Source organism: Patagioenas fasciata, chromosome 8 (assembly GCF_037038585.1).
Source record: "Patagioenas fasciata isolate bPatFas1 chromosome 8, bPatFas1.hap1, whole genome shotgun sequence".
In the NCBI taxonomy this organism is placed as follows: Eukaryota; Metazoa; Chordata; class Aves; order Columbiformes; family Columbidae; genus Patagioenas; species Patagioenas fasciata.
Genome location: NC_092527.1, coordinates 40,740,283 through 40,764,142, shown reverse-complemented (window position 1 = coordinate 40,764,142; position 23,860 = coordinate 40,740,283). Strand labels below are relative to the sequence as shown.

Genomic DNA, 23,860 nt, shown 5'->3' with positions numbered 1-23,860 from the left:
GGAAAGGGGTAAAGGTCAGGTCTTCATTGCCAACTCAAAGTTCTCCACCTTAGGAAGGACGGATTTAATGGACCAAATATATTTCTTGAAAATAACCTAATGCTAAGATTACACTTACGAAAACTGGTATGTTATTTTGAGTTATGGTTGCCCGTTGACTCCTTGAATTCACATTAAATCTTAGAAACTCTTTGTATACACTACAGGGGAAGCAGGACTTCCCAAATTATGAAGAGGGCTAAAAATATTTCAGCAAGTTCCCTCAAAGTCTAATGTTTCTATGAGAAAAGTAGTTTTCCCCCAGATAAACTCACAGCGTTCATACCTGTAATTTAAAAGCAATTCATATTTACTTCTAAATATCACACGTGTGAGGCATCACCTCAGGTCTTCAAATTGGGTATATTTGTGGAGGGCTAAAAATGCCGTATCTTAAATCTGAAATCTGGTGTCTTGATACTTTGGAAAATTTCACTGGGTAATTTTCAGCACCTTTAAGTACCTAAAAACACATGGATTTAGGCTTTCAAGCCAAAACATATCAATAGTTCGTATAAAGTCAGAAGATAAACGCAAGACTCCAACCATCCAGACCAGTGGGTACTGGTATTGGGAGACCCGTATTTCCCCACACCAACGTTAGGAACTAGAATAAAATCAACTTTTATCAGTTAAAATACATTCCACAGGGTTCACCCTTTTGCTCAAAGAAGAACTAAAACAAAATTTAAAAAAAAAAAAATTAAAAGCATGGTTTAGCTTGCCAAGATAACCTGACTTTTCATTAGAAGTGCGAAGACGTCTTTAAAATGTTACATTCCACATTTATCATTTAGGCTGAGCAGAAGTTGTGTAAAATAGGTGTTATTAAAATGCCATATGTACTATCATATGGTATTTTCTTACATAGTTCGGTTTCTTAGGGAAAGAGGACATGAAACAGTAATTCTACACAAAATAAGCTCTGACTCCATAGCACACTGTTTTTGTAATTATCAAATGCCCCATTTTTATTTACATGTTTTTGAGTTTTATTAAATACTTTAAGTAACTTAGTAATTTCCTGATTAAAAGAAAACCAACAATTTCAGAGATTTGTGTGTAAAGAACTACAGCAAACAGACCGGCAAACAAACCCAATATTAAACAGGGTTCCAGCATTCAGAAAGTGACTGGATGCATGGCTACCTCCTCCAATGTCTTAAAACAGAACTAAAACACCAGACCTTGAATGTCATTTACAGAATCAAGGTGTTCTGATTCTATACTCAGCCTTATACATGTACCTACACATATTTCATGGGGGCTACACACAGAAACGAGGACTGTAGCAGAATTATTTCTTTTCATTTTTAATCTTGCACTCGGTAGCTTTATATATGCAATTAATGCAGTATTTCTTCTATATTTTTGGCTTAACCCCATTTATTTTTCACGAACCAACAGCACAGGCTTGCGAGTACCGTCTGAGCATTACAGAAATATCCATCGCCATTTGTTTTTGTTGACGAGAAATTCTGAACCGAGGATGCGCCAGTGCCGCAATCAGACACTAATAATAATTCTTGGCTGCAAGAAAATTCGAAATCTCTCCTTTTCCCAGAAGGGGCTCTTATTTTTGCTGGTTGCCATGGCGATGCTGCAGTGAAGCCGCGATGGGTTTCTGTAGCTTCCCACCTGGCCATGGAATTAATACAAAGTGGGGAGAGGAGCTCTTGGTTGGAAGAACAGATTCCTTATCCTGTCCATTGTCTTCTGCTGGGCCTTCCACGGTAGGGCCATGGAGCTCCAGCCACCTGGTGCTACAGGTGACACATGAAATGGTGCCAAGGAGACACCTCTGTCCCTGCAGCATGGGTTAACTGGAGGTTTGTCTCCAGCATCTTCATGTAGGCTCCAAGCAGGAACATCTTCCTAAACCTCAAAGGAGATGGAACTAAGCCCCATTCTCTACTTTCCCACTAACACGACAAGATCTGCATCACTCCTGTTCTGCCCAGCTTGGACCTACTAAATATTCACTTGAGAACCATCTTCATTCATTCCAGCAAAGTTACTGCTGAATCGAACAAGAGGTTCATTTATTCACATTACTCAGGTCACATTAACTTCCACTCAGGCTTTTGGCACAGCCAAGGCAGCACGTTTTATCCTTTTGGAAAAGGTAAGGCTTTGGACCACACCATCAGGAGTAGGAAGGAGGAGAGGAGTAGGAAGGAGGAGAGGAGTAGGAAGGAGGAGAGGAGTAGGAAGGAGGAGAGGAGTAGGAAGGAGGAGAGGAGTAGGAAGGAGGAGAGGAGTAGGAAGGAGGAGAGGAGTAGGAAGGAGGAGAGGAGTAGGAAGGAGGAGAGGAGTAGGAAGGAGGAGAGGAGTAGGAAGGAGGAGAGGAGTAGGAAGGAGGAGAGGAGTAGGAAGGAGGAGAGGAGTAGGAAGGAGGAGAGGAGTAGGAAGGAGGAGAGGAGTAGGAAGGAGGAGAGGAGTAGGAAGGAGGAGAGGAGTAGGAAGGAGGAGAGGAGTAGGAAGGAGGAGAGGAGTAGGAAGGAGGAGAGGAGTAGGAAGGAGGAGAGGAGTAGGAAGGAGGAGAGGAGTAGGAAGGAGGAGAGGAATTTGTGTTGGAAAGGAGCTACAATGATCATTTAGTTCAACCACCTTTGCTTTTGGAAGAATAAAACAGGGGTCGGTGCTCTCAAAACCTGTTCTGTCCCCCGTGGAGGAGAAACGAGAACTGAGCAGACCACAGCCTGATTTACCGACAGGTTTATCCAGTCTTAAAGGAGAATATTTGGGGAGAACAGCAGGGTACAAACAACTGCAGGTTACAAATCAGGTTGCAAACCTCCATGGCATCGCACCAGTGGCTTGTTCTGCAGAGAACAGGGCTGCAGCCCTTCTGCAACCCCCCAGGTCCCCAAAATACAAGGTCTGTCCTTTCCTGAAGCAGCTGCTGTGGGGAGAAGATGGATCTCTGGGGGATGACAGATAATGAGGCTGCAATGGCTTTTTCTCATGCTGCACATACAACTGAATTGAAATTCATGGCCTGTATATACACACACATACGTTTCCAACCACTATTTACAAATTATTCATCTTTCAGACTCTAAATTCCAAAATGAAAATAAAACACAAACTAGTTTACAACCGAGAGTCGCACCTTTTCAATAGAAAAATGTTTTATCAAATTAAGGAAAAAAAATATCAGACTGAGCAGTAACTTCAAGAATTCCCGATGCCAAACCTTAAATGATTGCGTGCCAAGACACACTTATAAATTTACAAGTCAAAAAAAGCCCTCAGCAAGCTGTGGTTTTTCATTTCGTTTGTTCTCTTCCTTTCATAATAATGAGAAGTCGTATGACACCAGCGAAGTCCCTGGGAGAACATCTCATGATTTTTAACCTGATTACATATTCTTAATGGACTGGTTTGCACGTGCAGTTCCTTGCAGCAATGTGTCGCTTGTACCAATCTGCCGCATAACAACAAACCGCACTGTTTAATATAATGTCCTTCAAATACAAATGTGAGGAGGCTTAACAGATGGACTGAAAATCTAAACAAAAAAAAAAGGAAGAAAGCTGCTTCTTTCCCTTGTATTACTTCAGTTTTTTAAGAATCAGTCAAATCAACTCAGCCAAAACTGGCTAAAACTGTGTATTTAGGTTATCCTGCACATCCAGCACTGTCAGCACGATGCTCAGGCTGGGTTTGGGTATAAAACCTCTCTGTGTCTTAGCACGATGCTCAGCAAATCAGCTAATCCAGCAGCAATGCAAATAATTAAATAACAAGTCATACATGAACCTATTACATAAGTATATACTGGTTAATCATGGGGTATAACAAATGCTATTGAGAAAATATTACAGAAGCTAAAGGGAAAGGAATCCCCAGCGCTGAAGCGAGAATGTCACTGCTGAATCCCAGCAGACAAGGCTCTCGGGGCTGCTACACCTCCCCTTGACACACAGAACCCACCACAGTCGGTTTGTTTGAAACACTAAGGTTGTCATCTGTAAGCCAAGCTGACAGCAAACATATGTTCAAATATCGCTGATCCAGAGAGAGAAGCCCAAACGGTTGTTGTGCCATAACTGCAATATTTATTTTGCATAGCAGTTGTGCACAGACAGGGTTGCTGTGAGTGTCCACATCAGCGAGCACCACGCAGACATTAAAGCTGCTTTTCTGAAGGAGACAGACATTGTACAAGATTATCATTGCGAATAACCACCTGAGAAGTATATATTCCCTAATTTACAATACCAAGGTCTCTTCTGACCCCATAGACCAAGAGCAAATGAAAATGCTCACTCCAGACCTTGTTTATACCCTTTCAACAAGCCTGGTATATTATTCAGTGCATGACATTCCCCTTTTCATCCCAGCCTCGCCTGGCAGCTCCAAAGTTTGCTGTAGATTTTGGACCACAGTCCATTATATTCAATTATTGCTGCAGCTTGACAAGGGAAACTCTGAGTTTCTGCTTCTGCCATTTTCTCGCTCCCTTCCAGCACAGGTGACTGACATTTGCTCCTATTCATTTCTGATTATAGTCAGTATGGGTTTATTAACTGGTATAGCAGCCTCAAACTATTTTGAAAAATATTATGTGGAGAAAAACAGCAAAGTCCTTTAAAAATTACTGTACTGTGGATAAGTGATAGTACAATATAGTCTTCAGCTAGAGAGAGCTTTACCCTGACCCCATCACACTCCAAGTGCCCGAGATTTTCTGTTCAAATACTGAATTTCCTCTCCATCACCTTATCCTTGACCTGTAGATTGAAGGGGCTACAAGAAGCTGTGGCATGCAGCATTTTTCAAATCAAACTCTCCTGACGAGCAGAGTTCACTGTACAAGTCCACTCAGAAAACCATCACCGAGGTTTTACTGCTGTTAACATGATACAGATGAGTATCATCCAGGCCTACAACAGAGGGGAAAGGAAGAAGGTCAACCCAACATTCCCTCATGTCTGCAGATGCTCTCAGCAACCTCTTCCCCCTTTGGGATGCTCCAATCTATGCTCACATCAACACCACCATATCCCCATCTCCAGTTAACAAGACTCCTCAAAATTAGCAGAACATCTTTCCACAAAGAAAGAAAATAAGGAAGAGTTTTACAGCCTTTACAACATTCTCATTATACACTTGTCCCCCAGAATCTAATTGCTTCATTTAGTGCATTTAAGAGACACACAAGGAGGCAGAACCATATGGAAACCCATAAACCAGGCAGATCTTGGATACAACACTTGACCTCAGCCAGCCAAGTTTTTAAAGGCATTTTAAAGCAATTCTATCGCTCTCTGAAAACTGACAAGAATGGTTTTGTTTGTTCAGACTCTCAGTAGCCACCCAATTCAGTACAAAACCCAGCAGATCAGCACATCTCCAGGTGTGCTACCTCCCGTTTAGCCCAATGTTACAGTTCAGACCTGAGATAATTCATTAGAGGAAACATTCAGCTGCTAATCATGAGCCCCGGTTCGTTATTTCAACTCGGAAACTCAGACCTGCTTGACACCTAGCGAGTAATAACCCTCCAGAAGGCAACACTTTGAGAAAGAAACATTACACTTTTGTGATGGGAATAAATATCCACCAGAATAAGTCTAACAGCTCGAAGCCCTACATTTTCCCTCTATGCAACCAAGTGCAACCCTTCTGGAGAAAAGAGCTGCTGGATTTTCCCACCAGCACCTGGAAGAGACAAAAGTGGAAGCTCACGACTAAAGGAACAACTAAAATCTGAAGTAGTCTGAATCTACAGACTTGCTTGTCCTCACTACAATTACCAAATCGCTCATGCTAATGTGTGCAACAAGTTCATTTCTACCACAATTAACTTCAAGAGCACTTGTTTTCCACAATTGATGACAGTTCTTCCCTTCCTTTTGCTATAGTCCCTCTTTTTGCCTGACCCCTATTGCAGTAAACCACTACCTCCCATATTTCAAATATGGTTTGCGGGGAGTGGGTAAAATAAATAAGAAAAATGCATTTCCAACACACAAAGACAAGATAAAAGAAGGAAACCCTTGCACTGGATGGGAACAGATGGATGTCAGATGGTTTCTCAGATATGGTTGTAATTGTGTGTATTCAAGCAAAATCAGGAAAATGCACCAGAGGAAAAGCCCAGCACAGAAAACTGGGCAACTCTGGGACCAACAGGAAGGCTGGTGGCTCCTCTAGGGCCGCCCAGGGACAAACACCACGTCCCATCGGAGTCTTCGAGACAGTTTTCAGCTCAAGTTGGGAGAAAAATTAAAGCCTGCACAAGAATTCCCCACAGCACCATTAGCAGACAGGGCCAAAAGGCTACGGTTTGGCATTGCTTATTCATGAACAAAGTCCTCGTAAGCCCTTCACAACTTGTTTTTTTCTCGAGGGGAAGGAGACAAGAAAGAGGTTGGTAGGGGCTGGACTTCAATCAAAAAACAGCAACGTGGCATTTAATCAGCAGATGATTTCAAACAATAAATCTCCAGCAACAAAGTAAGGTTGAAAGCATCACTAGGAATGAAGAGACACTGGCAGACGTACAGTAACTGGAAAATACGATGAGAAATAAATCAAGAGACAATGAGATGTCTTCCCCAAAGCAGGAGGCTGATGGTGAGGGAGACAAATCCTCGCGATACCCACATCTGCAACACGCAGGTGTAGGAAACACCGACGCTACACCTGCCATTTGTCCCATCCACAACTAATACACCATCCCATTTTCCCTTTGCTCAGGTATGGACAATGTTAATTAACAAAGAAGTGCACAAACGTATGCTAATTTGAAGTGGCTTCACTCAGGAGTAGCGGTTTGGCAAGAGGCAGCACCTGATGGAAAATCCAGCCATTGATTTTCCTATAGGCTGCTGTCACCACTTCTCCTGCCTACGAATAAACAACCTAAATAATATTTGCTTTCCAATGACAGCTGGTGTCAACAACAGTATGCACGTACTGTCATGCTTTCTGCAGAATAAACTGATATTTTATTACTGAATGCGTTTTAAAATCGCCACCGGAATTCCTGATGGCATTAACTGCTGATAAAAATGTATGTGCAGCTTAAATCCCTGGCAAAGCAATGAACATCCCCAGCCAGTTAGCATTCAAATTCTTATCAATTCTTTCTAGACATGGTATTAAAAATAATTGCTACTCTCAAACACACTTACTAAGGAACAGAAGAAGAACTGTATGCGATTAATAGTACCATAATAATAGCAATAATGTAGAAGCATACTCTTGGGAAATATTTAGCACAAGTGAGTTTTGAGTGCTGCTGGGGTTATTTAGAGCAGATTTTGTTACAGCTCACAAAAACATAATTTTGCAAGGATTTCTAAAAGCATTTATTTCTCCTCCTTACTCTGCAGGTTGGATTTTTGCATAAAGGAATGGTTTTCTTTGAGGATTAAAAAAAGCTGAGTGTTTTCCCACCAGCCCTTGGTGGTTTTCTCTAAGAAACCACATGCAGAAGATACAGAAGAGGGTCCCGTTTTGGAACCTCCATGGTGTGAAACGCATGATAAAGTTGTAGATTGGGACACCATGCTTAGAGACGCTGGCCTGTTCCACCCCAAAATATTATCTGATGGAAAACACCCCTTGGTTAAATGTGGGTTGTCGCTTTTTGGATTGAAATTGCATCCTGGACCTAAGTTCAAAGAGAATTATATTCCTATTTTGGAAGTAAAGAAGCGTATTAGATAAAAACAATAATAAAATCGGGTATTCATACAGGACACTCAGTTCCAAACCTGCAAGCTCTATTTTCACCAACACAACAGCAAGAACAGAACCCATAGCCTGGTGCTGCCTGTGCTGCCAAGCACCAGCAGCATCCCCCAAAATAACCAGGTAGGAAAACTCTTTTCAGTGTAAAACCAGTTGTTTTCTGAAAGGGCAGATTTATATATATATATATATTTATATATTTTTTTCCCCCGTGCCAGTGTTTACTATGGCATCCTCTAAGAAAAGGCAGCTGGCACAAGCTCCGTGTCTGCCCGAGCCATCTGGTTCTGCTGTTGGGAACCTGCTGCCAGCCCGGGCTCACGTGGAGGACGCACACACGCGCTCCCCAGCGCCTCAGACAGCCTTGCAGTGACACTTAGGGCACTTATTTCACGTTACACGCTGAGGTTAAAACACAAGCAGTGGTGTTTTTTTGGGGGGAAAACACAAGGAAAGGTGAAAAGCACATTTCACATCGTGAGTGTGAGGCAAAGCACCACAAGGTTCCCCAGAATCTCTGTCCCTCCCCAAGGGATTATGGGGACACCAAGTGGTCCCCAGGTACAGCGTATACACCACTAATCCAACCTAGATGCTTGCATGTGCATGGCAGCTCTCAGGCTTTTAGCAGGGGATATTACAGAAATAATTTGTTATTCCAAAATTCACCCCTCGCATCATTCCACTTATCTGCAGAACAGCCGAGCACCTGCATATAGATACTGTACGCCCCTAGGCTGATCAAACAATATGGGTTTTCTTTTCATAGGGAAAACAATCTAAAGTTTCCACTAGCAGTGCAATTTTAGAAGTATCAAGCCAGATTTTTATGCATCACAGTATGCTTCCATTGCTTCTTCCGACATAATAAAGATAACGCTGCCAGTATGATACAGCTAATTAAACTGAAACTTTTTAATAAGACAACTCTAAAACCTTCAGATGAGCTCAGATTCCCTTAGGCTACAGAAACATAAACACTTAATGTTTCTGTCAGGCACAGAAGGACCCAAAAATTACTTCAATGATACTTTTAGCTTCAGAGGATATGAAACTAAACCAGTCAACCTTCCTTCCTTCAATAACCCTTTCTGATGAAACGGGTTTAAAATAGTATCACTGAAACCTCCAGTATGAACACAGTATAATTTACGAACATACAGGTACTAATGTTTTTACTTAGTTTGTTTTGCATTTTCATCTTATATTTTGAGTAATCGGTTACCACCTTGTAATGAATGAGTTTCTCTACAACAAGGAATCTTTCAAAGCAGTGAATATTTAAAACACCTTCCTAGTTCTCTGTATTTCACGTTCCAGAGAACATCCTCTTGGTTTGGGGTTTTTCCCTACCCCCCTATACATTCTGAACCACAATCACCCAAAGCACATGTATATACCTGCACTTTTAAGCCCAAGTCATAGTAGCAGCTTCATAGAGATGAGTCACAGATATATACATTTTAGGGTAAAAAACATAGACCCAAGAGACTAAGGAAGGAGATCCTCCAAATTACATTTCCAACTGTTTTCACCCAAGTAAATTGTATTTTGCCGTTCTACAGTCTCCCTCCTAATTTTTTATTGTTATTTTTTAACATTACTGGAGAGATTATTTCAGATCAACTGATGGACAAGCTACTAAAAGTAATTTTAATTTATTTTTAGCCATTCAATCTACAGTAAACACACCAGAAATACAGGCAGGTTTTGCTAAACGCCATTAAACAAACCGATTATTTTTATTTTCCCTTTATTTACCTGCTTCCCATCTGATTCGGAGCTGCCTAAGAACCAATGCCGCCCCACGGGATCCATGTTTTCAGATGGGTTGGATGCTGCCGTCCGTCAAACTCCTCTTTCAGAATGGAACAGCTCTTCTATACAATGAGCTTTTTTATACGATAAATTCAGTGTGCTTGCACAGTCCCACCCTGGTGATGGAAAACCTGATCGCTGAATATTTCATCTGCGGCTTTAGCATGTGGTAAGTGCTCATCCCACGCATTCAACGGAATAACCCGACACGCTCTGGCCATGTTAGACATCAACATTTTCCTCTTGTGACTGGAAAAGGAAACATTCAGGCTGATCAATGAAGCCGCAACAAAGTGAGGTCTCCTCCTTTTGTTTTTCCAACAGAGCAGCCACTGAGAATGTGGTTGTGTGTTCCTATCCCAGGGGGTAATGCAGAAAATCTACTTGTGGTACAGGTAAACCAAATATTCAACACACAGTGTTCAGCCTCATCACACCCTATTTATAAATACTGGGGAGGGTGGAAAGGGAAGTCACAAAAACATCATTTCTGCAATTTTCCTTCATCCCTCAGCATCACGGTCAGCGTGCTCCCCTCAACCTCCTCCTTCCATTCAAAATCCCACCTCTAGGTATTTTATATTTTCATACACGTAGGGAAACATCTCACAAGAAGGCAAAAGGACTGAAATTTTCTGTTTGAAGAAGATGGGCTAACGAGAGACAGCAGGTACCTCTGGAAAAAGTAACCAGGGTTCTATCCCTAAGTCAGGGTGATTTTAACCATATTCTGTTTCTAGAGTTGAGCAGGCTCCGGATCCCTGTCTTGTTGCAGGCATTTGAAAGACCAAGAGCTGCACTCAGTGAGACAGCAAAGCTGATTTAAAGCCTGTTAGATGCGCAAAAGCAAGGAAATTATGTTCTAGGAAGCGACAGCAACTGATGGAATAACCCACACTCGTTTTGAGCAGGGTGGTGGGGAGAGGAGAGGTAGGACTTGGTTGGTTGCTTGGTGGGACTGTTTGCTTCACGTAACAACAACAAGGTCTTCTTCTTCAGACATTAATAGCAACTGCTAATTGTGGAAAATTCAGAAAGGAAGAGGATAAACTTAATGAAGTCTCAAATGCTGAAGAACTTGAGGCTTCATTAGGTGGAAGACCTGAATGGAATTTTTGGCAAGAAATCTTTCTGGCAGCTGCAAAACCAACAACGGATATCTCTGATTTTGCTAGATTTGAGTCCACTCTTCCATCGAGAGAAGGAAATTAGGATAATTTGCTCATGTAGCTTCAAGTGCATCATTCCTGGTACAACCGCTCGCTCCCATCGCAGGAAGGATCATCCCAGATACCTCAACTGCAATAGGCACTGCTGGGGTGCCCAGGGCTTCTCCCCATCCGAAACACTTTTCAATAGCAAAAAATAATATATATATATATACACACAGATGTATATATACATCCTATATACAGCACACTGCAGTGATGGAGAAAGAAGTCATACCCTAAATTCTTCTCCTTTCATACTCAAGCAAACCACATACCCTTCCTGAAAGGCCACCAAAGAATCACAGCCCCGTTGCTGAAAAATAAATGAGACTAAATAAAGGGATTGTAACCCGTTTCCAGGCTCCAACTGATTTTGCACCTATCTCACCATCTTAGCTTTTTGGCCATATTCACAGAACTAAGCTACATAAAGAACTGGGGGGAAAAATAATAAAAAGCTTGCTGGAGAGCAGAGAGACAAGTCTAATTACCAACAAAATTGATGGTAACTCAACTTACATCAATATGAAGTCAATGCTACTCTGCAAAACAGTGTTTCAAAACAAAACCAAAACACAACAACATCCAAAATCAAAGCACGCTGGCTTCCAAGAGATTTTTTTGCCCACAGTTCAAGCAGATTGACTATAAAGAAAGACTATTTGTGGGAGAAGAGCAAAATAAGTAATAAACATCCTGTGAAATGAACCCCCCATGTCCGAACAGCAGGGTTGAAAGCTTTGGTGAAGCTACTCAAAATCCTGAGATTACCTCAAAATCATCCTAAGAACTGTTTTCCCTCTCACACACAGAGGCACAGAGCTTTGATTTGTTTGGGGAATCAAATGAAGGCATTAACTAAAAATAAAAACCAAACCAGATCAGCTTAAGTTGCTTCCTTAAAAAAAAGAAAGCCTATTTCACAGCATGCTAATTAATAGAACAGAACCAGTATGTTGATTCCATGATTAAGAACAGTTCATTTTCAGCACCTTTCTCAAAAGCAGATCAATTTAAGACGCAATTACCACCAATGCAATTATCTGGCAATTTGCTCACTAAATGACTTTCCGAGACGCATTAGTGAGATAAGGCAAAGCCTCCTTTAAAGTGCCTTTGAGCCAGAGAAAGATGAACCTGCAGGGAGCATTTTCTAAACAACACACATCTCAATTCTTCAGTAATAAGCAAAACTTGTGCTTCACGAGTAACGACAAAAAAAGTGAAGTTAGGTGGAACTGAAAGACACTTTTTTATCCTCTCCTCATTTCACAAACAGTCATCACTAAGAGTAATGTTGCAATGGAGGACACATCCAAAAGATCATTTTTAGAACTGAAGTTGTTGGCTTCACTGCATTTTAACCATGGGATACTGGTGAAGACGTGCTGGCAGGTGAATGACTTTGCCCTTCATTAGTTCTGCTCTAAATACTGATATTCACAATGATGTTTCACAAGGAGCTGGTTAGAGCCTGGACAACTTAAATAAAATAAATGCCATTCTGCAGGGAGCTTGAAAAAGGAGGAACAGGGAGGTGACAACACGTGCAGGATGAAAGTTACTCAGTTTGGTCAAAGTCAACGTTTCCTGATCAGATTTTGGAGAAAGTCATCACACTATTCAATCGTGACCAACACAAACTGGTAAAATAGGGGGAAATGCTGACTATACATGCAACTGATCGTCTCTAAACTCAGTAGGTAAGAAGATCTTGAGAAGATCTGCCAGCATTGATAATAAAACACTTTTCTAAATACTGCCCAGAAGAGGCCACAGGAGGTCTTCTAATGTTCCACCCATCACCAGCCTTTCTAAACCAACATGATTCCCCCAGTCAAATATAATACCAAACCCATCTGTGTGCCTTTCCATGCAGCTTCCCAACCTGCTCCTTCTATGAAGATCTAAATCTAAATTAATTTTCTTTTGATACTTGATGCCTGAAGAGGTTCCTCCTGTTCTGTGGAGGGGAACCCTTCCCTGCTTCAACTAAACAGTCTGAAGAAAATCCTTAAAGATCTGTGACTTTTACCACTCGATGACTTTTACTCAGTGTACACTCATCCACGTACACCAGTGCATCACTAAAAACACAATAGTAGATCTATTGCAAGATGTAACTGTAACAACTTGAGCAAAACTGACTTATTTTTCAACACTGAAAATCCAAAACCGAGTAGAACTGTGTGCTAGCTTTCACATATGTCTAGCTATAATACATGTATGTATGTTTACATGCATCATAGCTACCACACAAAGCTATATAGACAAACATCTTCCTTTACATACTGTTTCTGGGGTTACAGGTCCTGGTTTAGCGGGTTAAGAATTATTTTTGACAGTTTTTGACATACATGCTACCATGATGGGATGGCTCAAGAAGATGAGCTCTTTCCAGAGGATGGGTGGTGAGCATCCAGTATTCAAACACATTATCCTTCCATCACCAAAATATGGATTCGCTCTTTCATTTCTTTAAAATCATAAACTATGGACTGTAAAGATGCTTTTACCCGCTGTGATAAGCTGCACGATTATGTCATTACAGATTCTGAATAGATATGTTAGACATTTTCCTAATCATAAGTATTAATAATAATGAACAAATTAAGCAGATTGATAATAAAAAGCGTCGAGATCTCCAGCAGCTGGAGTTGCACACTGATGTGAATTCCTCTTCCTAAGTCACCCAGAGGATTCACGTTTTGCATTTTTTCCTTAATTCACAATTAACAATAGCAAGACACTTAGCACATAGAGTTTCCTGGCAAGGACTTTAGGTGGGTATCGATGCTGAAGGAGATCAAATAACTTTGGCTGAGAAGGATCTTTGGGGTCAATCTGCTGCTGGAAGCAGAGCTGAGCTCCAGGCTTTTGGGGCTCCAAGAAGGGGACACTACAGCCCTCAGGGCTCCACACCACCCTCACAGGGAATATTCTTCTCCCCACATAACCAGTTGGTTTTGCCCACTGCCTCCCATCCTTGTACTGTGTACCCTGGAGTAGAGCTTGGCTTGGTCGTCTCCATTCCCTTCCTCCAGGCAGCTGGATGCTGCAGTTCACTCCTCACCCTACATAGTACTTCATGTCCTCATACACTTGAATTTGGCTTCGGCCAACACCAGGAGGCTTTTTGATGTCCCTCTGCAGAACAACAGCTCCTCCCGAACCGCAGCCATCTCCCAACATACTGAGCGTGCACTTCATCCCATCACCCAGGTCACATACAAATATATGGCTGAATAGTATCTGGGGAAAAAACGATGCATTAAGACCTTCGCTGTCCTGTTTGTTTCATTTTGATCCTGTGCGGCTCCAATGACAAGACGATGATATCACACAAGTCCTCAATGATCTCCTGGAAGGCCGAGAATGTGCAGAACATGCCAAGTTTCACTATGTACCTTACACAAGCTTCCATGGACGTGAACTTATTTGGTAGTCGTCCTCATGACAAAATAAGAGTCTTGGCCAACGTAAACAGGAAAACAACACTGTGTTCAAAGGTCAGGCTTTGCATACCTTCTATGTTTTTGATGTACAAAGGATGTTTGTTAGGATGTTTTACATGTATACAGAATACAAGATCAGGACTACGTTAACTAACATCCAACTCTTGTACTGCATCCTAAAAAAAAACCAACCAACCAACAATTCTTTCTCGATGAATATAAAATACTTCAAGACTGGCTGTTACTTCAGCAGACTTCAGTTGCTCATGTTTTGACCATTGCCATTTATTTATTTCTAACATGCTGGTTACGCACCCTGCATTAATGCATGCATTAAATAGGAGCTGCAACCCCTTGAAATGCTTGAAACCAGTTTACGCGTGCCCCCAAAGGCTTCTTTTAAGCACTCTTTTCCACCTGAAATTAATTAATTGCGTCTACTAAAAAGGCTGCAAGTCCTGAAAGAAACATGCCAAGTGGTTTTAAAACTGATGATAGGAAAGGTGAGGCTGCCAAGGAGCTCTGGCGACCACCCAGTTCAATCTGCTGTGGAAAGCTGGGCCTTAGATCAGGTTTTCCAGGGACTGTCAAGCTAAGTCGTATTTCCTAAATTTATTTTGGAACAGTAATTATGATTCATTACTTTTACCCCACGCTCATTAAGAACTTCCTTCCACGCACGAACGAGATGACAACGACTGGAAGTGTTTGTGGCATATCCAGCTTTAGATAAACTGATCGTTGCAAAGAAGCTGCACCAGAGTAGACCCAACAAAAACCCTCAGCAGTTACACGGGTTATCTCGAGAATCTCCCCCACACACCTTCAAAATACAAATGAACTGCCCAAAGAGCAGCGAGCGCTGCTTTGTGGAAGCCTACAAGGCTGCTCACTAAGTCCATACGATTCACAGGCATCTTTTTAGCCCTGAAGCAGCACGTCAGGACAGTGGGATCTGTCTCTCCAACTGCATTTCCAACACAATGGCACTTAATTGATGCCAACGTCCTCCCGAGGGCAGGGACACGCAGTGTAAATGCCACTTTACCAGGGACCATAGTTCACGCCGATGCCACAGGGTGGTAGCACCACTACAGGGATGGCGAGCAGTGAGCTCTCACAAAGCATTTGGGGTCACACTTGGCTGCAAATTGCAGTATTTGATGTTTCTGTAGAAAGCCCGTTTCATCTGACCTCCCCGGAGCCAAAACAAGGCGACACCATCCTCATTTCAAAGAGAATAACAATTTGCACTGGAGTTTTATATAACTCCATTCAGTCGCTTTTCTAACATCTGTGCCTAAATGAAACAATGAAGCACAGTAGATGCAATACAGATGGCTTGCAAAGTCATTTAAAATACACAATTGCTACGGGTTTCACCACAAATGCATAAACTGGCCCTTAATAAAGCTGTATATGGATAGAAGCCGCTAAGTCCATTGTCTTAATGGCCAACAGTTTCACAAGAAATCGCCCTGCAGCAGCCTGTTTCTCGTTCCCAGATGAACACAACCCCAAACCAGTCATTTATTATAACCTACTTACAGAGCAAGAGAAGGCAGTGGTTTCGTAGGATGGTTATAACCATCTTTTTAATTCAGTCAGATGTCTTACTCAAGGTTAAGTCAACTAAAAACAAGAAATGAAAGGTCTCTTCAGCTTTATTTCGCAACTACCATTCATGCTTTTAAAATACAATTTTCCTACTGCCCAGAAAGCAGAAATCCACAGATTCTCAGGCCAAAGTTTGTAAGCAACTTCTCATTGGAAACAAGGCACCCCAGGTCTGAAGAAAGACTCAACCACCAGAAATCCGCTGCCACCATAAACCATGGAGGACAGAAGAGGACACAGAGGGGAGAACCTGCCCTTAGGAGACACTTTGCCCTACAACATGTTTGACTAATGCTTTGCAAAATACCAGACTTCTCATGTTCACTCACCCCCCTTGGACCAGAACATAACACTGAGACTTTATGGTTTTGACTGCAGAGCAGGAGATGGGGGAGAAGTTTGGGAAATAGCGGTGGAAGAAAAAGAAACAAAAACATCCTGTAAGCCACAGACTGAGTAATTCACATGTTAGGGAAGGAAATCCTGCAAGTTGAAGCTGTTTGCCGGGGTCACCCAGTTTTTGCTGCTCAACTGCAATGTCTCCACCAGCACCAGGTCTACCCAACCTGCACAACATCAACGGATGCCTGCCAACAGGCTATGGAATTGTAGCTGCCGTAGACAATTACATCAGGTTTTTTAAAACTGTACATTAGGTATCTAGGCAAAGATCCCAACCTTTCAAAAGTTAACCCCCCCCAAAATCTCATTCTCAACCTGCTGAGCGCAGCCATCGACAAGGTCTGTGAGCTCCTCATGAGTAACTCCTCCGCAGGAACGAACACTGCTGCATTCATGGGGAGAACAAAAACGCTACTGTAAGAAAATATGCTGATCACAATTCTGGTGTAATATCCTCAAACAACAGTGTAATGTCAAAAATGGCATTTTGCTTACCCGAACTTGAACTGCGAAATTTCTGGCTCCCTATAAACAAGCAAAAGTTTCGGGTTTTCTTCTTTGAGAGTAGAAGACTCGTTTTTCCAATACATGATTTTATTATGACAAAAATACATCTAAATTGTTTTTAAGGACTCTGTTCTTTTTCTTTCCATTTTAATTATCGCATATTAAAAACTCACGGCGCAATTACCGAATTTGTATGACTGCCGACATCGTGCAAAAGCACCCAAAGAACTTCTGCCTCCAGTCAACTGTGGGTCGTTACAGAATGTCCCAATGTTAATTCAGAGCTGTCTAAACTCATGAGCATGAAAAACGTCTTAGCATCTCTGGCACTAGAGTTAATGCTTTTTCCAAAACAAAAAGAACCAACATTTTTATGAACTAACATTTCCACTCTCTGGAGAAATTCAGCATTTGTGGATCCTTGGTCCTGCTGGTCTCCACCTCTCTGCTGCTCCCAACGCTGGTTCCATCACCATCACCTCAGCTGGGACACCACATTTCTACCCAAAACTGCATTGCCCACACTCCTCCTTGGACTTCTTCAGGTTCCCATACCAACCATCAGATTTAATTCAACAGCAAATAACCAAAAAGAAAGCTACCACCACTAAAGTCATTTAAAATGTGACTATTTCCCAGTTGATGACCCCATTTCTTCTGTTCTTCAGTAGTTATTGTGGAGTACACCAGTAAAACGTAGTGCAATACAATCATCTTTAGGAAAAGGTTTTCTTCATTTCTGAATATACTGTATTAAGATCAGCTATTGAAAAGAAAATTAGCATAATTAACTATAGTTATGAGCTATACAAGAGTTTCCACTTCATTATATTGTGATAGCATTGGTTTTAACTTTTTTGCAATAGGTCCAATTCCTTTTTTTCAAAAAATAAAGGTATTTACATGATTTTTTTTTTCCTCCAACTTAATAGGTTTGCAAAAGTAAAGCTCAGCTATTCAAACATATTATTCAGATAAGATATTTGTGGAAGGTTCACGTTTACACTTTGGACCGCAGTCTCATTGACATCAAACATATACAACCACAGTGCTTTAAAAGCTGCACGGTAATGGGGAACTGAGGTTCTAAATACACTTAAAGAAAAAAGGAGGGTAAAACTCTTTTTCATCCTTAACTTTAACGCAAAACCTCAGCATCACATGAATATGGATTTTGCATTTCATATATATAATCACAAGCGTGTAAGGTGCCTTGGGACCGCTGAAGAAGACACAAAATAAATGAAAATCATTTTAATTAAAAGCAAATTAAAGGGCTTTCTAATCCAGGCAGCAGCAGCAAATCCACAGAGACTTTCGAGAACATGGATCCTTGAAACTACAGCGCTTATAACCCTCCCTCATTCCAGCTTCCTTCCCTCACTTCCCCCCAAAGGAGGCACCAAATCTGTACGAGTTCAGGTTTATTATGAAAATTCCGCTCTAGTTTCTATAAAAAGCTTGTGCTCCAGTTTCTGAGTGGCCAGAAGTGCTGGAATCCACATGGAGAAAACAAAAACAAAGACATGAGAAAGGGAAGATTTCTCCTCACTGCAGGGGAAAAAAGATGAGATTCTATTTTATGCTTTTAAGACGACATTTCAAGACTAATTAAGAAAGTTGGATTTTTCCTCCTTGACAGGAGGCTTTTGAAATACTGCTCAAAAATAAGCTAAGCAACCGCACACTAAAATGTTACTGCAGAAAGGGCTTCACATCAGAAAAGCCACAAGGCAGAAGAATGTGTATAAGTAAAATAGACATTATTACTGTAATATTTTTCATTATTGTTCTTACAGCAGGAGGACATTCTTGGTGAACTCTCACAGGTCTCCCACCAGCTGTCCCTAGTTCACCATTGTCCATACCAATAAATACACAATTTGAACACAAGCCCTATGGGGAGAGGCTGAGGGAGCTGGGCTTGTTCAGTCTGGAGCAGAGGAGGCTTAGAGCTGAGCTCAGCACTCTCTAGAACGACCTGAAGGGCAGTTTTGGCCAGGTGGGGATTGGGCTCTTCTCCCAGGCAGTCAGCAATAGGACAAGGGGGCATGGGCTTCAACTCTGCCAGGGGAAACTGAGGCTGGAGATTAGAAAGCAATTCTGTGCAGAGAGAGTGGTCAGCATTGGAATGGCTGCCCAGGGAGGTGCTGGACTCACCGGCCCCGAAGGTTTTTAAACTGAGATTGGCCATGGCACTTAGTGCTGTGATCTGGTCAATGGACTGGAGTTGGACCAAGGATTGGACTTGGTGATCCCTGAGGTCTTTTCCAACCCAGTCCATTCTGTGATTCTGTGATACAAGAATGAATTTACAAACACTCCTAAAAAAAAAAAAAAAAAAAAAAAAAAAAACAGGAATTGAAAAGTAGTAATATTACATTAATTTTTGTCTAAAAGGCTTTTTTACAGGTATTTATCTCATTAAGCAATTGAATTCCCCTATTGAAATGAAAAAATAAACAAATCCCAACCTTGAAGGAAAAAAAAAATCCAAAACAACCGAACAAGAGGAACAAAATATGAAAAATGGGCAAAACGCCTGGAGAAACGCTGCTTTGATTTGGACACATGGGAATAAATGGAAAAAGTATTAAGCTAACCCTTTTTTTTAATCAAAACATCTTCCATCTCATGTGCAAATTTCAACAGCTGAGAAAGCATCCGACTCAACCTCCCCAAAGCAGTGTCAGCGTGTTTTATGTAAATACCAGTTAACAAGGGATGTGTGTTTGCAGCAAACATTTTAGGGTTCTGCTTTAGAAGCTTTGGATTTACCCTCTGCGTCGGAGGAGGAATTGTCATTCTGAAGAAGATAATAGGAGATACACACAGAGGACAGTGGATTTTGTTTCCTTTTTAAATAGCCAAGGTGTATTTGTTATTAGAGAGCTTTAAATAGTTATTTAAAAAATTAACAGGAGAAAAACTTGATGACTATGCTCTGCATCAACATGTGGCAATATATATCTTTAAAACCACTTTATTTTGCAATGTCCCCAAATAACATTGGGGTTTGATAACATGCTCATTCTAAAAGAATTCCTGAGCCCAAGGCGATTTCCCCTGGGACAATCAGAGAAGTGTCAGATGAAGCACAACATGACAAGCTCCATGGGACAAGAGTGGGCTCTCAACCAGTGATCTCCAAGGGGAGTCACAAATTGAAGTCAGAATCCTGGGTTATTGGGCAATTCCAATTCCCGCTACTCCAAGGGCAGTTTTGGCCAAGGCACCTGCAGCCGTGCTTTACAGAAACACAGGGCTCCTCATTGAGTTTCACGTTGCATTAGTAATAACGAGGTGGTTATGGTTCCTGTCCAGTTGCTTTACTTTTGTCTTCATGTGGTGTCTCTGAACCACGACCACCCATTGCGACGTGGCCATCTACAACACCACAGAGCCACCGGGGATCTTCTTGTCAACATTACGTCGAAAGGAAGCGCAGCTCACAGCATCAGGAAAACAAGACTGCAGCATGTCACTGGACACAAACAGCAATAAAAATCATGTCCAAGATCAAAGACTTCTCTTCTCTTCCTCTCCATAGCTGAGACCCACATCAGCTGCTCTACACCACACCAAACTCAACGTAAGTGTTCGCTGTAACTTTCTGGGTTTAAATAAATAAATAAATTTTAAAAACAGGAAAACAGGAGCCCTCCAGAAGGAAACGTTTCCCTGATCTGATTTACAGCCTGCAAATAACAGCATTATACATCTCCAGCGAGTGGCAGCTCAGGGGCATGAATAAGTAATCGAGGACATGCAGAAACCTATTAACAATATTTTGCTGGAAGACGACATCCATATAACCACAACCGCCTTCATTCAAATCGACAAAACAGGAATACTCTAAGTTCATTTATTTCAGCTTTTGTCTGTCTTCTCTGTTTAGCTTGTAACTATTCCTGCCCAAATATCTCCTCCACGTAACGGCTCCCTGGGGGCAAAGGGACGATAAACAGAGCAGAAAGTCCGGCTGCGATGAGCAGAGCAGCTCCTCTGTTTGCAGGTCCTGCAATCATCTCCTCCCAGAGCTCCAGGAAATCGTGAACCCTTTGCACACACTTCAGAATGGCTTTTTTCCTAGCGTAATGCAAGCAGAAGCATTAACCCCTTTCCTATCCTGGAGACCAGCAGTCAGATCTGCATCAACAGACACTCATCTTCAGCCCGGGAGCAGGATTCACATTGTCAGACCATTGATAAGTGTCAACAAGTTATTTCCTTCTATTCCCTCTTGCACAGCCCATATAATTCAACTCTACTTCACCGATGTGACAGATTGCATTAAATATTATTATTTAAATAATACATTTTTCCATCCACTAGAGTGCCTGAAGATCGCGTTCCAAAGGAGATGACAAGTCTGTGGATGGCAATTTCTGGTTTTATTCTCCTCAGAATTTTATCAGCTTGAAAAAAGGTAACTTCAGATAAGTACAATCTCCCATTTCTGAGGCATTAAGTTTTATCACAAGAAGATTCTCACAATCACATACCTCGACAGCAGGAAACAGTTCAGTATCACTTTCATCTCCATTCTACCACAGCCTTGCTTTAGCCCTGACCTTTCCCCACCCTTACAATTGCCAATTTTCACTATAAATGTGCCGTGATACCAAGTTAACCTATAGCCTTTTCTTCCTTTCTGTTTCAAAACAAATGTGATGTGAATAAACTGTTTCTCTACCTTAGTGTAGAAGAAAATTCCAACTCTATATATGAGTCAACTGGAGAGGACCCGTCCTTGGAGAATTGTGAGTGTGCAGGGAGGAGCACCAGCATCTTCCAAAGACTCACAGTGTGGCCTTAAAGAACAGATATTGGTTCCAAGTTTGTTTTCTGTAACACTGAGGGGATAAATAAATGCTCTTGCCCTCAGGGAGCACTTTGTGTTTGCATTTATACAAAGTTTCCAACATTTGAATATACTGCATATGTCGTACAAGGACTTGACCTTTTTGCTTGGATACTATTTGCCTAACGTGGGAAATGAAAGCTCAAACTTGTATCAGTTTTTGCTTATTTCAGCTGTTCTTCTATGTGATTATCCGAAGAGAATTGGTGAACTTGATTCTTCCTGAAGTCATTGTTACTCCTGGCTCCGGGAGCCTGTCAGATGTTCGTGTTTGAAGACTGAATAAACAACCAGAAATCCAGATGCAAAACAAAATCTACTGGTGGGAGGGTGAAATGCAAACAGATATATCTCCTTTCAGAAATACCAGATTTCAGACAGAGTCTCGCTATTTAGCAAAAATATGATGAGGAAGGAGTTCTACAACTCTAAGCTGAAACACATGATGAACACCGACTTACTTTTTGGGATCTCCAGGAGTCACTTAAGGCCAAGGATGACCACCAGTGCCATCACTCCTGACGCCTCCAGAGTCCCATCACTTCCAATGCATACATTACACACATTATTTTCAGAGTGAAGTCCCCATATGACAGGGTTTTGAGGTTCGGTGGTACACTTCAGTCCCCACGGGCTTTTCTGCTCCCCCAGTCTCCTTCAAGAGTGGACAGTTATGCCCAGCTATTAGCACAGACTATTTTTCCATGAACTCGGTTGCTTTCAAAAGGTTCCAATAACAGAATCTGTCTTTCAGATGAACCTTTCCCTCCACTACAGACGATCAAATACACCCTGCACAGATGAATTCATCTACAAACACCACAGAGCTAGAAATCAATCAGCTTAGAAAGGCCTTTTCTGCTCGTGTGCTCTTCTCTCCCACTTGCTCCAAGGTTGAAGATACAGGAAGGACAAAGACAGTGATGGGACCTGGCAGACAGGTCCACAAACCAGCAACAGCTACATGTACCATTCAAAAGACTGATGTGCCACACCAAGAAAGACTGTCCACACCCAGGGATGTGGTAGAAAGCCAACACATTGTCTCATGGGTCATGCATGTTCCTCTGTAACATCTCCTCGTGGAGTGCAAAGGGTCCTTACTGCAACCACAACCTCCAGGGAGATCTGGTTCAGGGGCACAGAAACCAAAAGAGTCTAATTTTAAATATCACTGACTGTTCTCATCCTTCAACCTCAAATTCAGAGCCCTCAAGAAGCCAAGACCTCAGAGCTATGACTGGTTGGGGGGAACCAAAGAGAAGAACAATAACCCAGCCCAGAGCCTTCAGAAATGAAATGATGGCAGGAATGCTGGAAGAGGACTATTACTATGTCATCAAAAACTCTACTAAACACCATAATTTCTTTTAATCTTTTCAAGACAACATGCAAAGTCACTTTTACTACAGCAAATACATCTGTGCATTTAAGGAAGGATTCTTCTCTTTGTTCCTCCTGCACTTACTGTAAGGAGAAGCACTTTCCAGTAGACCCCCTTCTTCAAAACCTGAATTTCTTCAGCCATGTGGCAAATTCTGTGCATGGTCATGCAAAAGAATTTTGACAGTGACTCTTTCTTCTTCTTTTTAATGATCATTTCCTCAAAAGGAAACAGCACAGAATGTGGCATCAGCCCAGACATCTATCCCTGTGTCTTAACACCATGCAATAATGTACTCTGTACGTTCACAATACCATGCGTTATTTCACAATATCAAACTCCTTATTTCAAGGGGAGGAGAAGTGCTGCTCAAATAGAGCCTGCACAGACTAAGTTGGCTCCTGGCTGGTCCTTGTGGGCTACTGGCAACTGAGGTTCACTCAGCGAGAATATGCAGTAAATTTGTTCCATTTGTTACACAGAAACATCGCAGAAGGAAAATGAAAACCGACAGTTGTTTGGTTTTTCTTTTTAAAGGCTAACAGTAAACATGTTATTGAAGACATAAATGGAGAGAAGGTATCCCCCAGGAGATGAACCGAAATGAAGTGTAACATTGCCCAGACATAACCCACCCACACACAATAACAACCGCTCAGCATTCCCAGAAAGTTGTTCCTTCTCTTGTAAAAATAACCCCAGAAAATGCCCTAAATCTGCTAAATTAAACCCAGACAGCATCAAGCCGGACTGTAGTGTTGAAGTGCTCTCAAGTGCTCTCCTTCAGGCTGGAGCGAGGGGTCCCTGCCTGCTCCGGGCCATCCAGTTAACATGAAACAACATTATTTTAAAG

The 23,860-nt window shown here is 41.8% G+C and overlaps 1 protein-coding gene across 2 annotated transcripts in view; it reads right to left on the bottom strand.

Annotated features, from left to right (window-relative positions):
* The window catches only part of PTPRE (protein tyrosine phosphatase receptor type E), a 100,948-nt gene that overhangs the window by 61,520 nt on the left and 15,568 nt on the right, over positions 1-23,860 (bottom strand). The window contains exon 1 of one of the 2 annotated variants that reach the window (XM_071812241.1): positions 16,316-16,397. The exons of the other annotated variant lie outside the window; for it this stretch is intronic. Coding sequence (XP_071668342.1) covers positions 16,316-16,317 — 2 coding nt within the window. The 5' untranslated portion in view covers positions 16,318-16,397. Of the gene's footprint in view, positions 1-16,315; positions 16,398-23,860 lie in introns of those variants that run through there. 2 annotated transcript variants of the gene reach the window in all.